Source organism: Balaenoptera physalus (genome assembly GCF_965194825.1).
Source record: "Balaenoptera physalus genome assembly, chromosome: 1".
Classification (NCBI taxonomy): domain Eukaryota; kingdom Metazoa; phylum Chordata; class Mammalia; order Artiodactyla; family Balaenopteridae; genus Balaenoptera; species Balaenoptera physalus.
The window spans coordinates 171,872,088-171,889,245 of NC_138882.1; the positions used below are offsets into that span (position 1 = coordinate 171,872,088).

At 54.1% G+C, this 17,158-nt stretch overlaps 2 protein-coding genes and 1 long non-coding RNA gene across 23 annotated transcripts in view; 2 read left to right on the plus strand and 1 right to left on the minus strand.

Moving 5' to 3' along the window:
- Positions 1-2,257, plus strand: part of PUM1 (pumilio RNA binding family member 1) — a 128,253-nt gene extending 125,996 nt beyond the window's left edge. For all 21 annotated transcript variants that reach the window (XM_082410971.1, XM_082410952.1, XM_082410953.1 and 18 more), the window contains one exon: positions 397-2,257. In XM_082410971.1, coding sequence (XP_082267097.1) covers positions 397-528 — 132 coding nt within the window. In that variant the 3' untranslated portion in view covers positions 529-2,257. The remainder of the gene's footprint in view (positions 1-396) is intronic.
- Positions 1-17,158, minus strand: part of LOC309637465 — a 606,851-nt gene that overhangs the window by 176,515 nt on the left and 413,178 nt on the right. The gene's annotated exons all lie outside the window — the stretch shown is intronic.
- Positions 13,580-17,158, plus strand: part of SDC3 (syndecan 3) — a 38,085-nt gene continuing 34,506 nt past the window's right edge. The window contains exon 1 of the mRNA XM_082423058.1: positions 13,580-13,826. Within this exon, the coding sequence (XP_082279184.1) occupies positions 13,689-13,826 (138 nt within the window). The 5' untranslated portion in view covers positions 13,580-13,688. The remainder of the gene's footprint in view (positions 13,827-17,158) is intronic.

The window sequence follows — 17,158 nt, forward strand, 5'->3', positions numbered from 1 at the left end:
AGAAACCCCCGCTGCTCAGGAGAGCTGAGGTGCCTTGCGAGGGACCAGAGGGGCCAAAAGCCTCCTTGAGGGCGACGCAGTGCAGGCGGTGGTGGACGGTGTGATTGTCAGTCTTGGGATGCACTTTCTCCACATACTGTTCTGGAAGTGGTCTGTGGCTGTCTGACCTCCAGAGCTCTCAACGTCCTGCCTCAGCGCTTAGGCTAGGAGCTGCTCCCCTCATCTGTTCGGTCAGTGCGGCCTGAGAATTCAGGGGCTCCGGTTGAGCCAGTGAAAGGTGTTGCTTGTGAGGCGTGCGTGCTGGCGGGCGCCCTGTGGTGCCTGGGAGCAGGTTACCCAGGAGCCCGCCCGAACCTGCCTCAGGCCAGAGTGACGCGGACTCTGCTTTCTCCCCAGATCCGGCCCCACATCGCGACTCTTCGCAAGTACACTTACGGCAAGCACATTCTGGCCAAGCTGGAGAAGTACTACATGAAGAATGGCGTTGACTTAGGGCCCATCTGTGGCCCCCCTAATGGTATTATCTGAGGCAGTGTCTCCCCCCTCCCCGTGTTCCCACTGACCTCACTGGCCCACTGGTGAATCCAACCAGCAACCAGAAATGTTCTAGTGTAGAATCTGAAATGGGTAAATGGTTGCTCCAGGATTACCCTCTCCTCCCAAAAAAGGAATCAAATCCACAAGTGGAAAAGCCTTTGTAAATTTGTTTAATTTTATTATGCATAACATGTACTAATTATTTTTTTTAATTGACTAATTGCCCTGTTGTTTTACTGGTGTATAGGATACTTGTACATAGGTAACCAATGTACATGGGAGGCCACATATTTTGTTCAACGTTGTATCTATATTCCACATGTGGAAACTTTCAGGGTGGTTGGTTTAACAAAAAAGTTTAAAAAAAAAAAAAAGAAAAAAGGTTTTAACTCATTTGCCTCGCTGGCAAGTTTTGCAAATAGCTCTTCCCCAACTCCTCATTTTAGTAAAAAAGAAAAACAAACAAAAAAACCTGAGAAGTTTGAATTTTAGTTAAATGACCCCAAACTGGCATTTAACAATGTTTATAAAAATATATATATATATATATATATATATATAAAATGAAAATCATTTCAGAGTTGCTAAAGCTTCAGTTTATGACATTAAGTTTATGAAACTTCTAAAAATTGCCTTTTTTGGAGACTACTATGCCGAAGAAAATAGTGTAGTCTGTTTTGTGAGGAGGAGATGTGAGTACCCAGAATGTCTTTCAAGGCCAGGCGGGTATAATTGTTTACTGCCTACTGGATTTTTTTCTGTTAACATTGAAAGGCAAAATCTGATTATTTAGCATGAGAAAAAAAAAATCCAACTCTGCTTTTGGTCTTGCTTCTATAAATATATAGTGTATACTTGGTGTAGACTTTGCATATATACAAATTTGTAGTATTTTCTTGTTTTGATGTCTAATCTGTATCTATAATGTACCCTAGTAGTCGAACATACTTTTGATTGTACAATTGTACATTTGTATACCTGTAATGTAAATGTGGAGAAGTTTGAATCAACATAAACACGTTTTTTGGTAAGAAAAGAAAATTAGCCAGCCCTGTGCATTCAGTGTATATTCACACCTTTTATGGTCGTAGCATATAGTGTTGTATATTGTAAATTGTAATTTCAACCAGAAGTAAATTTTTTTTTTCTTTTGAAGGAATAAATGTTCTTTATACAGCCTAGTTAACTTTTAAAAAGAAAAAAATAGCTTGGTTTTATTTGTCACCTAGTCAGATAGTAGCAAGATCCTTTCTAAATGTTATTCAAGATGATTCAGTTCATACTAGTGGTTTTGTTTTTTTTTAATCCTAAAAAAGTAATGTTTTGCTTATTTTGTGACAGTCAAAAGGATGTGCAAAGTTCAGCCCCGCCCTAACTTTCCTTACAATCAGAGCCCCTCTCACCTTGTAAAGTGTGAATTGCCCCTTTTTGTACAGAAGATGAACTGTATTTTGCATTTTGTCTACTTGTAAGTGAATGTAACATACTGTCAATTTTCCTTGTTTGAATATAGAATTGTAACACTACACGGTGTACATTTCCAGAGCCTTGTGTATATTTCCAATGAACTTTTTTGCAAGCACACTTGTAACCATATGTGTATAATTAACAAACCTGTGTATGCTTATGCCTGGGCAACTATTTTTTGTAACTCTTGTGTAGATTGTCTCTAAACAATGTGTGATCTTTATTTTGAAAAATACAGAACTTTGGAATCTGAGTTTGTGCTTTATTATTATTTTTTTCCAATATAGTGCCCCAGGACAGACAGCCCTTTCCTTGTTTGTCCCTCTTTGTTTCTGCTTGTTTTGTTCTGTGTTTTGTTTCAAAATCAAAGGCATAACCACATTAATCAGGATGTCCAACTGCTATTGAAAAATCAGAATATTCGCCTTCCTGGGCCCAGAGTCTGTACACACATCGCGGGGCGCATTCTCAAAAAGCCTGAGCCCCACGATCTGCCTGGTTCTCTGCGGTGCTCTTCATTCACCTCTGGCCTCCGCACCATTTGTGGGCCCAGGGTCTAGATTAGAATTCAACAGATTACAAATGTCTCCCGGCCAAGTGTAGGCTCCTAATTTTCTGAGGCAGGGCGGTAGGTAAGGCATCTGTCCAGGCCTCCCTGCCCTGAGGCCCCCTTTCCTCTCCTCTGTCTGGGCTGCTCCTGTCCACACCCTGCCCTTCCGGGCCCACACACCAGGGCCGGCCCAGGCTGGCCCATTATCCTAGGTTGCTCATCTTAGCATCACATAAGGGACCTCTTCCAGCTTTGAGTTCAGGAGGCTCTAGCTCACTGAGGTACCTGTCACCTGTGCCTTAAGATGCCCACCTTCCCTTCTCTACCACCTTTTGCTTCAGAAGCAGCTTTGGCAAAAAACCACCACTGAAACTTAGACGAATGTTGGTGCTGAAAGTGGAGCGTCAGGGTGTGTGCAGAAGGGACTTTGCATGGTCCCCTCCCAAGGGTGAGGGACGGTCACTAGCAGGCCCCGTGGGTCCCGGGAAGAAAGGGACAGAAAGGTAGCTGAGCTAATGGAGGTTTCAAGTCCAGGACCTGATTTTGCCTTAGTGACTGTAATCGGGTCATTCCCCAACCTTCTTCCCAGGCCGTAGCTGTTGTGGGCCTGCCAGAGACAGCATGCTGGAGGTGGCTCTGGAATCAGACCAAGGTTCAAATATGGCTCCCACTACTCATTGTGTGGGCTGGTGTTACTTCACCCAATGTTTAATCGAATCCCTTGCTGGAAATTGATGGAAGGCGATATCGTGTATGTGAAGTGGTTCTCACATCACGTCAGGGAAAGTTACAGCCATTAGCTGGTTATGGTTTTACTGGACCCTTGCAGAGGCCATGTACAAATTAGGCAAAGCAGGAGGCTTGGATTTCTTTCCCTTCCATGGGCCTACTGGCTTTGTGTCCTTGAGATGGTAATTTTGCCTGTCTGAGCCTCAGTTTCCTCTTCTGTAAGATTGGAGTAATTCGTCACGGAGCTGAAGTAAGATGGAATTGTTAATAAACGTGTCAAGTGCCTGGCACTTGCGTGAGGCACTCGTGCAGGTTTGCTTCTTTTCCACCTGGACTATTTATACTTGGACTTTGTAATTTGGGGTTGTTTTTTTTTTCTCTCTCCCTTTATTCTTAGCATTTAGTGTAATGTTTTGTGTTTGTGTTTTTAGTGGTAACAAAGCAAGGTGCTAGTTTAGATATGTGATACCTCCCGCACCTTACTTCCATCCTGTGTTTTTGAGGCCTGGGGAGGCTTTGCAGTCAGACAAATACAGGGTTTAATCCCAATTGCCTTTTATTACCTGGGTCATCTCTCTGAGGCCCAGTTTTCTTCTCTGTGAAATCTGGGAAAAATAATACTTTATGTCCAAGGTTGGTTGTGAGGATGAAATTACAAGGCTTAGCAGAATGCCTGGCACATTGGCATAATAAATGAATGGTATTTATTGTTTTTTTACCTTTAAAATCACTCATCCAATGGCTGTGCACAGGTTTTGGGGAACAAAACAATGCTTGTCCATTATGTACAGAAGTTTACGTAAAGTCGTTTGTCACGAACCATCTCTGTGCCAGGCACCCAAGAGATGGATTTTACATGTTCTCTCATTCCTCACAACAGTCCTGCAAGAAATGTGGTGGTCCTCATCGTGTAGATATGGAGACGGGTTCTGGGTTCTGATGCAAGTCTTTGGGTCAGACCAATGCTCGGCCTGAGGCTTTTTCCCTTGGTGCCTCATGGGAGGGATTGGGGCTGCGGTGGACCCCTCCCTCTGCAGGACTGGGTTTCAGGGAGCAGGCTGAACCTCCTCATTTTACCAACTGCTAACGAGTCTACCCAAGGATGTGAGGTCCTGGGCTGCTGCCACGTAGATACCCGCATTCTAGATCTCTTCCAGAGACCCTCCAACATGGATTCCTCACACTCTGTATAATAATCCTTTGCCTAGTCACAGGGCTTTACAGTTTACAGAGCACATTCATATTTGTGATGACTTTGATCCTCTTGAAAGCCTTAGGGAGTAAGGTAAGGTAGATGTTATCCGCCCATTATTCAGATGAGGTGTTTGGGACCCAAGACACGCAATGAGTTAATAACCAAGTAAGGATTTTATCTGAAGTTTCCTGACTCCAAGTTCAGTGCTCTATCCATGCCATCTTACTCTTGCCACCTTCCGTCAGCTCCAGGGATAGCTGGTCTCTCTAGTTGGGTTTCCAGAGAAGTGTGAGGCACTGGATAGTTAGGCATTTTGCGGGGAGGAAACCTGTACCTTCATGTAGTTGCCAGCTGTAGCCACACGAGGGTGCTGCTGCCTAAAGAAAGCATTATAGAGGCGTAAGGGCTCAAGGCTCCAAGGTCAGGGCTTGGGATGTTTTTCCCCTGGCTTGAGGGGCTCCGGAGTGAAGAATCCCATCTCATCCGGAGACCTGAGGTCTGGCATCTGCTCTAAGACTAAGCTTCCCCACTTCCCTCCCTCTGGCTTGGGATGGCAGGGTATGGTCACGGATCTGGCTCACAGACCCTAGCTTTGCCTTTGCCTCACTGTGTAACCCCTGGCAAATCAGTTTCCCCAACTGTCACCTGGCATGGTAGCCCAGCCCTGCCACCCTCACAGGGCTGGTATGAGGTCAGATGGTTGGGGCTGAGGAGGGTGGCCCCATGCCTCTGTTAACGTGACCCGAGGCCCTGGTGTCTCTTTGGGGGCTACATCTCTGGCTTATGCGTCAAGCTTTCAAACAATGAAAATGTCCAAGTCTTTTTATGACCCAGAGCTGCCTAGCTTCAAATCTCAGCTTTAGCAGCCCTCTGTGACCTTTGTGAGTCATTTAACCTCTTATTATGGGATAATAATAGTCCTCCTTCATAGGGCACACTGGAAGGATTTGGCACATAGCAGGGCACATAGCAAGTCACACATAAAAGTTGTTACTATTATTATTATTGCCTCCAATTTTCCCCTGCTATGTTTGGGGCCCTTGGAATTTTCACTAAGGGTGACTGTTTATTTATCCTCCAAACTCGGACAATTTTAAGCATTGAAGTCATTGCACTGAATTATTACCTCATGTGGAGACAGCCTCTCAGGTGGCCCGGCTTCCTGATGTTCTTACCCTTGTGTATTCTGCGTGGAATAGGGCTTGCCTGGAAGCAACAAGACATTATGAAAAGGGTGGGGTATGACTTCTGAGGCTGGACCACACAGGACACTGTAGCTCCAGCTTGCTCCTCTGGGATACTTTGTAGGACACTCTGTGGCAAGGCCCGTGATGAGGACTTGAGGGCCCCTGCTGTTGACTGGGGTTAACTCGCCAGTCACACTTGCCATCTTGCAAGCAGAGCCTGGAGCCCCCTTCAAGCCTTCGATGACTGTAAGCCTGGCTGACATCCTGACTGCAGGCTCATGAGAGACCCCAAACCAGAACCACCCGTCTCAGCTACCCCTGAACTCCTGACCCACAGAAACCGGGTGAGATAGTCAATGTTTATTGCTGTTTTAAGCTGCTGGGCTGGGGGTCATTTGTTACACGGCAATAGATAACTAATACACAGCACAAGAACTGGTGTAGCCCAGGACGGTTCTGGGCACATCAGAAGACCCATTTCTCATTTCTCCGGTGAGGCACATGCTGCCCTGCTCTGTCCTGGCCTTGGAGAGCCTGTTTCTGCCCCTGGCCACCCCACCCCCACCAGCTGCCCCTCACCAGGATTCTGGGAAACTTCCTGGTTCTCCTCAGAGCCCAGGGTGGAGACATGTCTTTGGGTGGGGCTGCACCAGGGACTCCCAGGAAGCCACAGTTGTCCTGTGCCAGAGCTGCCTCAGCCTCTGCCTCTCAGGCCCAGTGGAGAGTTCCCCGGCCCACACTCCTTAGGCCTGGAGTGGACCAAGCCGAGAATGACTGAAAAATAGTGGATAATTGAGTTGTGACTATGGGTCTTGCCCTGAGCTGGGTGCTGCCCTGTGTTAGGTTGTTCACTTGCCTCAAACTCTGGGAGGGGGGAGCAGTTACTTTAACTTCCACGGGAGGAAAAGTGGCCCCAGGTCACTGGCCAGAAAGTGTCAGAGCCAGAATTTGACCCCAGAGTCCCTCAGGCCTCTCCTCAGAGCCCAGGGGCCAGAGTCCCCCCCCACTTTTGCCCTCTGCCATGCCCCTTCCCAGGGCCCCTTGCAGGAAGCTGGGAATTAAGTTTGGTGTCCCCAGATCTGATCCATTTGCAGATGAGAAGACTGAGGCCCAGGGCAAGGGGAGTGACCTGCTCAGGGCCACACAGAGGGTGAGGGACGAAGCAGGGACCTGTCTGTGCCACGTGAATGCAGTTACAGTCGCCCCCTCAGTATCCATGGGAGATGGGTTCCAGGACCCCTGTGGATACCAAAATCCACCGATGCTCAAGTCCCTCATATACAATGACATAATATCTGCATGTAACCTATGCACATCCTCCTGTATACTTTAAATCATCTCTAAATTCCTTATAATACCTAATGCAATGTAAACACTATGTAAATAGTTGCTGGCGTGTGGCAAATTCATGTTTTGCTTTCTGGAAATTTTTGGAATTTTTTTCCAAATATTTTCCATCCGAGATTGGTTGAATCCATGGATGTAGAACCCGAGGATGCGGAGGGCCAACTGTCCTTGCTCCTTGCCCACCTCCTGCCCTGGGATGGCAACTCCCTTAGCACCTGGATCTGTGACTGGCCCACAGCAGGGGCTCAGGAACATGAGGGTGAGCTTTGCTAGTCTCTGTGAGTCTCAAAGATAAAAGCCCCACAAGACACATGAAATATCTCAGTGACAGTCGTACTCACTCAGATTCCATGGTGTTGGGGCAGGAGGGTCTCCCACGCCCCTCAATCCTTCTCACTCCCCCCTCGCCCCCCCTTCCCCAATTCCAGGTCACTCTCCTCCACTGGCTTTTTTGGTTGTCACCCAGCTGGGCTGCTCTAGCCCCAGGATGAGGTGAGAAAGAAAATATATTTTTAGAGAGGCTTTTTTTTCTTCCAGGAAAATGACTTCAAATGTGCAATTTATTCCCAGGAACGGGGGTGTGTGAGTGAAATGGCTTCTGGAATGGCAGTGCCCTCGTCACCTCCTGCTGTCTCCTCTTCCTCAGCCTCTCTGCTGACCCTTCCCCTCTCTCCTTCCTCTCCCCCATCTAAGGGAAGAGGGCAGGTGTGTGAACACAGCTCCTGGGCCTGGGCTCTCCCCCCCACCCCAGCCCAACAGCCACTTCCGAGCCCTGTGACCTTGGACTGGCTAAAGGGGGCCACAAGGAGTCAGGGTCTTGGATTTGAATGAGGTCTTGGTTGTGGGATGGGTCCTACCTCAAGAGTCTTTGCAAACAACAGGGCAATCAGTCAAGGAGAGGGGGATGGGCAGAGCAAACCCCAGGGCAGGTAGCAAAGCAGCCTAGGTTCTGCCACAGACTGACTGTGTGACCTGGGGTCAGTCACTTCTACTTCTCAGGCCTCAGTTTTCTTACTTGTGAGATGGGCAGATGAAGGGGTGGAGTGAGGAGAGCAGCTCAAGGCCCTACATACTGTCATTCTAGGTTACAGTGAGCAAACCTGCAGAATCTTCTCAGCCTCATCCACACACAGGACCTCTGAAGCCTCCAGCTCGAGCGCAAGACTTCAGAAGCCCTCCTCCCTCCCGGGTGGGCGGAGCCTCAGTGTGACCTCTTCAGAGCACCCACTCTCCAAGGCCGGCCCGCCATGGCTCAGTGGAGGCGTCACCACCACCATGAAGCCTTCCTATATTCCCTCCACGACACCCAAAGCCTCAGAGTGAGGTTAACCCCTCCCTGCCCAGTCTCCCTGCTGGCTCTGCTAGACTGTGGATGGCATCTGGCGGGGCTGTGGGCTTCTGTTCACAATTAATGTAAAATTAATGAAGCTTAAGCTTCAGGGCCCCTCACTGGCACAACCCCCTTCCAAAGCCTTGTTCCTAATTTTGTATTCGTGATCCCCTCAAATTGTATAAGCTTCAGGCCCCACAGAGTCAGACCTACCCCTGTTTTCATCCCTGCTCAGCCTGAGGGCAGAGCCCACCTCTCTCTTGGAACAGTTGCTGTTTCGGCAATTCCTCTTCCACGTCCCACCACCACCCTGCCCTGGCTGGCCTGGCACCTGGGCCAGACTGACCCAGAGACAGGGTTTCTGCATCCACCTGCCCCTCCTGCATGGCCAGCCCTGCTCTGTGGCCCCCGGCGCACTCATCTCAAACAAAGTCAGACTTCCTCCCCCATCCCCACACCTGCCTCAAGGGGCCTCCTGGGAACCCTTTGGGTCCTTAGTTTGCAAACCCCCAGCTCACAGACCTAGCAGAGGCCTGGGTTCAAATCCTGGCCCCATGCCTGGCAGCTGTGTGCCCGGGGGCATCACCACCCTTCATCTTGAAGGGACTTGCCCAGAACACGGGGGTGAGGGTGCTCAGGAAAGGCTCGAGGCATGGCCCTTTGAGACGCTCACACAGGCAGGTCCCTCGGTGGGCAGGGGCCCCCCACAGATGGAGGCCAAGCCCTCCCACTCTTGCCCAGGCCCTGCGGACTCTCCCAGCAGCCGCTCAGCTTATCCCATGATACTTGCTGGGGCAGCAGACAGACAGTCAGAGTCTCCCCAAGTGCCCTCTGTGGGCCCTGGATCGGAGCCTTCTTGCCAGAATCCTGCTTTGGTTCCTGATTTCGGGGTCAGTAACGTCAGCACTGATGTCATTCAGACTTTTCTCAGAAGCAGACCCAGGTTCTGGCCTCCATCTTGAGTCCTGGGCAAGGCTGGAAGTTATGATGGGAGAAGGTGGGTGCAGAGGAGGCAGGGGGGAGGTGGGGGCAGCCCAGGAGAGGCAAAGACTGGTTTTCCCAGGCTTGCGATTGTCTTGAGCTGGAGGGTCAGTTAGGATCGCAAAGTCCCCTGTGGCCACAGGGGAGGGCACAGCAGTGGTCTGTCAGCACTCTCACTTCCTGTCTGTGTAACCCGGGGCCAGTCACCCAGCCTCTCAGGGCCCCAGTTTCCCCAGCTGTAAAATGGGGAGCCAGAAAGGAGCGAACGCACGCGTCGCACTCCCTGTGTGCCAGGCTCCGCTGGAAGGGCTCCTCTCGGCTACAAAGCTGGGAGGCAAGTGTGTCTGTTGTACACAGATCACGCGGCTGTGGGGAGGAGTGAGGGACAGCGTTCCTGGCAGGTGCCCTGAACAGAGTGCCTGGCGAAGAGCAAGCCCTCAGGAGGTCCTGGCAATGTGAGTTCCAAAGAGCCAGTCTGTTTAACCAAACCTCCGGGGGCAGGTGGCGTCAGGCAACCACTGCTGCGCACCTACTGTGTGCCAGGCCCAGAAATGCAACTCCAAATAAGGCAGCTCGGGCCTGGAGCTCAGAGATGCCGGCTGAGGCCTCCACTTCCCTTTTGCTGCCCTGTTGGAGCCAGGAGCCCTGGCCAAGGGCAGAGGAAGGTCTCACTGGGGAGGGTGGTGAGGCCTGGCTGTTAGGCATGCCTGTGGGGGGGAGTGTCTGGTTTCCAGGCTCATCTGAGTGCGTCCACGAATTGGTTGTGTCCATGTGACAGTGTGAATCCCCTCACTGACTCTTTAACTCACTCATTGAATACTCCCCAACAGACCTCTGCCCCTGGCATTACAGTGTTACCATTAAGAGCCTGGGTCAAGAGCTTAGCTCTCACTCACCAGCTGTGTGACCTTGGACACATCTCCTAACTTCTCTGTGTCTCAACTCATCATCTAAAGTGGGGATAATGTCAGTGTGCACTTTGTAAAGCCATGCCTGGCATAGAGTCAGCTCTGTTTGGGTTCCGTGATTATTGTCTCTTGGGGATACTGAGGTGCTCCCACTTCAGTGGGGGCTGGTGACAGATGGTAGAGACTGAAAGGGGGGGAGGGCAAGGATGGGCACTGGCCGGGGCGGGACCAGCCCTGCCCAAGGAAGTCAGGCAGGCTCTCCCGAGGGGCCAAGTGGGCCGTGGGAGTTGAGCTTGGAGGGGGGCAGCAGCAGGTGCCTGTGTGGATGGGGAGGGCAGGTGAGGGAGACCCTGAGATGCTGGGACACGGCTCCGATGTACAGGTAGGCGTGGGGGAGGGGCACTACATGGAGCTTCGGGTGCTGGAATGCGGTGAATGTGTGCAGCTGTGAACCCCGAGAAGAGCAGAGCGGGGGTGGGGCGGGGGGATGGGGGTGGGGGCGTGGGGTTGGTGAGGAGTAGGATGAGACCCTCGGGGCCCAGACCTGGCTCAGTTCGGGCTGTGACCGGTATCTCTGAGGAGCAGCAGATGGCGTTCCTGGCCTGCTCAGCCCAAAGATCTTCCCCCTCCCCCTCCTCAGGACGTCAGGGAAGAGGGCTGCTGCTGCCAGAAGTCTTTTTTTTTTTTTTAATAAATTTATTTATTTATTTTTGGCTGCGTCGGGTCATCGTTGCTGCACGCAGGCTTTCTCTAGTTGCAGCGAGCGGGGGCTGTTCTTCACTGTGGCACGTGGGCTTCTCATTGCGGTGGCTTCTCTTGTTGCAGAGCACGGCGTCTAGGCGCGCAGGCTTCAGTAGTTGTGGCACGCGGACTCTAGAGCACAGGCTCAGTAGTTGTGGTGCTCGGGCTTAATTGCTCAGCAGCGTATGCGACCCTCCTGGACTAGGGCTCAAACCCATGTCCCCTGCCTTGGCAGGCAGATTCTTAACCACTGTGCCACCAGGAAAGTCCCCAGAAGTCTGAGAACTGACAGGAACCTCTGAAGGTGGGCCAGGCTCACGGCCCATCCTGGGCATGGAGACTGTTCTAATGGCCTTCCTGATCGCTAGTTTTTGGAGCCTTGTATACCTGCCAAGACAGAGTACTCACTACCTATCAGAGTAGCCACTGCCATCTGCGGCCAGTTCCAACTGTTCCAAAGTCCTTCCTTGCACAGAGCTGACATCTGGCGTCTCATACCCCCTACCCTCACCCTGTTGGCCCCAACTCTGCCCTTTGGGGGCTCCTCAGAACCAACCTGTTCCCTGGGCCTCTAGCAGCCCCTCTGGGAAGTGACTGTCCCTACATCTGGTCCCTTACTTTATAAACATCATCCCAGCCACCTTTATTGAACCCCCAGTACAATGTCAGGAAGAGCTCATTTAATCTTCACAAGCTGGCGCCCGGCCCTGGGCCAGTGTTGTGTGTGGCACACCCAGGCACTCACTTTACCTTTGGATGATAAATGAATGAATGAATGAATGAATCCCATGTGGTCATTATTCCCATATTACAGTTGGGAAACTGAGGCTCAGAGAGGTAAACTCACTCATCTAGAGTCACCCAGCTCACAACTGGCAGAACTGAGATCTGAACCCAGGTATCTGCCCAACCCAGAGCCAGAACTCTTCAACTCCAAGCTGTGCTGCCTCAACTGGAACCAGCTCCCCACCTACTGGGTCGCATCAGCCCCTCTTCACCCATCTTCCCAAGGTGCCCAAGGGTCAGAATTCCTCAAGGTTTGGCACTGGGATTCCCAGAGGCTGGGACCTCAGAATTCCTAGGGATTTTTGAATCTCAGAGAGTTGGAAAGTTTCCCTCCCTTCCTCTCCAAATCTCTGCCAAAGGGCAGCTGGCCTGGCCTGACATACCCTTTAGGGATGGGGCTCTCACTCCCTTTCAGGGAACACCTAATGCAGCTCCGCCTAATGAGCTGACCTTTGACCTCTGGACATCCTCTCAAGGCCCCTGAAGGACCAGTCCAGCTTCCTCCGACACCCCCAAATCATGGCTGGTGCCCGAGTCTGTTCCTCCGGCCCACCCGGCACTCACCCCTACTGGCTCCACGAGTCCTGGTTTCAGTTCCCTTTTCCTTGGGGGAATTGTTCCAGTTTCAGCTCAACGATTTCCCATCTCCTGATGACAGGCCCTGCACTGGGTGTGGGGACATGGGGGCTGAGGGCAAAGACTTTCCGTCTGCCAGTGCTAGCAAATAACCTCCCCTCTCTAGGCCTCGGTTTCCCATCTAGGAAGTGGAGCTATTGACAGCACCTACTTCATGGGGTCACTGAGAGGGTGAGATGAGTTAACCCCTGTAAAGCACTTGGCATGGGTCAGGGCTAAACAAATAGTTACCCCCTTCTTCCCCCAAAACAGGTGGGTGGGGGTGACTGGGAGGTGAGTGGGAAACACATTCATTGATTCAACAAATTTGTATTGAGCCACTGCTACGCACCAGGCCCTGGGCTAGTGCTGGGGACACAGCAGTGAACAAGACGACACAAACCGCTGCCCTCCTGGGGCTCATGTGCTAGTGGTGGGAGACCCCAGTGGGTAAGTGAAGTGCACCGTATGTCAGGTGGGGATAAAGGCAACAGAGAAACGCACAATGACCACGTCTGGGAAAAGGAATGTGGGGCAGGGGTAGAGGGTCTGCATCCTACAGTGAGGAATCTGAGCTCAGAGAGCTGGGGACACCTGCCTGAGGTCACACAGCTGGTGGGGAAGCGGCACTAGGCCAGGTCTGCCCACCCGAGTGACAGGGCCCAAAGGGGGCCACGCCTGCTCTGAGTTCCCGCTGCCCACCCGTGGAGACATCAAAGCCCAGTGGACTCGGATGACCTCTGTCCCCCTCTGTGGACCGGCTTGAGGGCGGGGGTGATGGGTCCTGGGAGAGCCAGTGAACCGAGTCGTTAGCGGGAGGGTATTAATGGTCACGCAGATGCGACCCATCTACCCAGACCCTCCGACGAGCCGGGTCGTACCCCGCATCCGCACGCGGGGTCCTTCCCCTCCAAGCCCTGCGACGGCCCAGGGAGGCGCGCGCTGAGGGACCCCGACCCCAGAGCCAGTCTCCGCCAGGCCGGCCATCCGTCTCGGGTCGCACGTTCCCCCCGCCTCATCCCGCGGCGGGCGGGCGGGCGCGTGCGGGGCGCGGGGGGACCCGGGCGGCCGCGGGCGGCGTGGGGAGCTCGGCGTCCAGCCCCGCCCCTCCCCGCCCCGCCCCCCGCGCTGGGGGCGGCCTGGCGGCGGCGCACGCTTCCTGCAGGCGCGGCGGCCGTGGGCGCGGAGCTGCCGGGCGGAGCCGGGCCGCCGAGCCGGAGCCCCGACCGAGAGCGCGCCGGGCCAGCCGCCGGGCCGCGCCGCCGTCGCCGCCGCCTCGGGAACAAAGGCGCCCGCCGCCGCCGCCGCCGCCGCCATGAAGCCCGGGCCGCCGCACCGCGCCGGGGCCGCCCACGGGGCTGGCGCTGGGGCCGGGGCCGCGGCCGGGCCAGGGGCCCGCGGGCTGCTCCTGCCGCCACTGCTGCTGCTGCTGCTGGCGGGGCGCGCCGCGGGGGTGAGTGCTTCCCGCTCCCGCGCCCCGGCTCGGGCGCCGCGCCGGCCTGGGGTGGGGGGCGGGGGTCCAGTGCCTGGCCGCCCGCGCCTCCCGGGGGCTCGTTTCCCCGGGGGCTCGTTTCCCCGGGGGCGGGACCCTTCCCCGTGGGCGGCCTGGGGTCCGGGCTGGGGTCCGGGCGCGGGGCCGCGCTGGGCGTGTCTCGGGTCTGAGCAGACGTGGCTTTGCTTCGTGGGTGTGCCCGGACCGCGGCCACTTTTAGGGAATCGGGTCGCCTCCCCCTGCGGGGGGAGGGTGTGCGTTAGGTTCCTCCCTCCGAGGGTCGCGGCGGGAGGGCAGGGGGCCCGGGGAGGGGGAGGGGTGAAGGGTGACCTGTGTGAAGGTGACCTGAGGGGGTGGGTGAGTGTGACCGCGTGTGTGGCCACCTCCGTGGAGGGTGCTGGGACCTGTGGGGTGTGCACGGGTGAAGGATGAGGCGTGAGGACCAGTCCGTCCCTATGGATGGGGGCCATCGTGCCCTACCTGCGTGTGGTCGTGTCAGGGTGACCCATTGTGCACGGTGTGTGCCGGGGACGGGCTGGGGACCGTTGGCCATGCTGTGTGCCTTCCGGGGGTGAGTGTGTTGAGGGGGACACCTCTGTGGTGGGTGTGTGCTCCAGCCCATGGGAGTGTGTGTGCGTGTGTGTGCAGGCGTGTGCTGGCAGGTGCATGGGTTACCCCGTGCGTGGAGCCTGCGCCCCTGAGTGGGGCCGAGTGTGCAGGTAGCAGTGAGTATATATATATGAGGTGACCCCTGGGTGTCCCTTTGAGTGACCGCAGCAGCCGTGGGGTTGAGCTCAGTCCCAGCTCCATCAGGGGGAGCAGGAGGAAAGGCCACCTCCTCCCCTTTGAGGGACCCAGGTCCCAAGTGAGTTCCCTATGGGCACGTGTCTGGAGCCTGGCCTGGGCATGAACTGGGGGGGTTTCTAGGCCCGATCCCCTTGGTTGGTTCTAGGAGCTATGCCTGTTCCCCATTCCCCAGGTTGAGAGGGACCCAGGCCTCTCAGGCACCCCCCACCCCCGGGTGCCTACTCTGCCACTGCAAGTCTCTTTGGGCCTCAGTTGGCCAGTCTGTGAAATGGGAGGAGGTCAGGCAGGGGCTCAGAGGTTGCATCTCAGACAGACAGGCTACTCCTCAGCCTTTCCCATCTGGGGGCTATGAGCTGGGTGGGTGGGGGAGTGTTGAATGCCAGGCTGAGTATGGGGCCTGGTGGGCTGGGTGCCTCATCCCCAGTTCTTCCCCAGGTAGGGTGAGGAAAAGCGGTCCCCTGGGAGGGACAGGGACCCAGCCCATCCTAGCAACTGGGTCACTTTCTCAGCTACACTTCTGGAAGACCATCTTTGAAATCAAAGATGTGGAAATCACACAGCCTTGGGTTCAAATCCTGATCCCTCCCCTGATTCGTGGTGTGACCTTGGACAAGTTGTCTCACCTCCCTGAGCCTCCATTTCCCCCTCTGTGGAACGGGGCTAATAACACCCTTCTGAGAGATGAAAGGAGAGGATGTATGTGCCCAACCACAGGAAGCGCTCAGTCAGTGTTTGGTGTGTGATGAATGAAAGGGATGCCGGACAGCATGCTTTAGGCCTGGCAGCCCAGCAGGATCCCGAGCTGGGTGACCCCTGGGCAAGTCACGTCCCTCGCCGAACAACTTTTCCTCATCCATAAAACAGGGCTCGTAATCCGTGCCCCGTGAGGTGGTGGAAAGAATTAAATGAGCGCACGGAGGTGAGAGGCCCCGATAAGGCAGGTTGCCCCTGGATCTGAGGCCGAGGTAGAGTGGGTGTGGCTCAGACCCAGTGCTGGGTGGCAGATAAAGCACACCCCCGGGGTCTGGGCCTGGAGGCTTAGATGGTGGGCTTGACTTGGAGGAGAGGAGGGGTGGGGCTCCAGATGTGGTAGGGGGCATCCCTCTCCAGGCTTCACCCCTTTCCAGGGGCCTGGCTGCCGAGCAAGGACATCACCTCATCTGACCTGGGAGGCAAAGGGTTAATGGGTGGTGACCAGTGGCCAGGGTGCCACACCAGGGGAAGAGGGTGATGCCTGCAGCAGGAGGGACTGAGATTAGACCAGAAGAGCCCCAACCAGGATGGCTCCAGGAGTGGCCTCCGTGGCGGGGGCCTCCCAGGACATCACTGGGATGGGCAGTGGCTGGCCCAGGGTGGGGGAAGGGCAGGATGACACGTAGGTGCCCAGCAGCTTGAAAGGGAGTGTGTGTGTGTATGTGTGTGTGTGTGTGTGTGTGTGTGTATGGAGCAGCTTCCAGGATGGCCTCAGTAGGAGTAGTGGGGCTCGTTCACGCTGCAGGTGGTGAGTTGGGGTACGTGCGTGTGTGTCCTGGCATCTGCTCTGGGAGTCCTCTCTCCTGAGAGACATCTGCCTTCAGGGCCACTTCAGTTGCTGTACTTAAGTCACTACCCAGAAAGACCCAGAGTGTGGGGATCCTGGAAATTTTAGCTTGAAAAGTGTTCTTTAGATGCTCAGGGCTGAAAGGGATTTAGGTGTCTTAGCCTTGTTTGAATTCCCAGTGATAGGAGTTCACTGTTTTGTGGCTGTGTGACCTTGAGAAAGTTACTTAACCTCTCTGTGCTTTCATTTCCACCTCTGTAAAAAGGGGGATAATAGGAGAATGAGCGGGGTTAACATATAAAGCTCTTAGCACAGTGCCTGGCACATAGTAACACTCAGCAAATGTTCACTTCTTGTTCTTTTACAAGGTTGCCATTCTGTGATTGGGAATGTGGTGGGGATGGGGAGTGGTAGGGTGAGGGACCATGGGAAGGGGAAATCAATCAGGGAATTCTTCTGAATCCCCAGCCCCATGCCTGGTGGTTCCTGCTCCCTCCCCACCCCCACGATTTCAAGTATCCAGGAGCTCCCTACTCCTCTTCCCTCCAGCTCCTCTGGTTGACTGTGAACATTGGGTTGCCAGGGCAAGATTGTCCTCACTGTAAAAATTAAATGTGGGGTTCCCTAGACTGTTCCATGCCAGGTCCTGACACAGGGATACCATAGGGATCTGTTGCTGTTAGCACCCAAGGTGGCAGGGGCTCCGGGGACAGAAACTTTGGGTAAGGGATTTCTGTTTCAACGTCCTCATTGTAAAATGGGGACAATAACAGTGCCAGCCTCACAGGGGTGTTGTGATGAGAAAATAAGCTCCTTGGGGAGACTGAGCACAGCTTGCCACTGAGCCCTCAGGAGATAGAGCCTTTCCAGGAGGGAGCCCGGAGGGCAAGGGAGGGCTTCCTGGAGGAGGAGGTTTTAAGCTAAGCTATAAAAATGGTTGCCATGT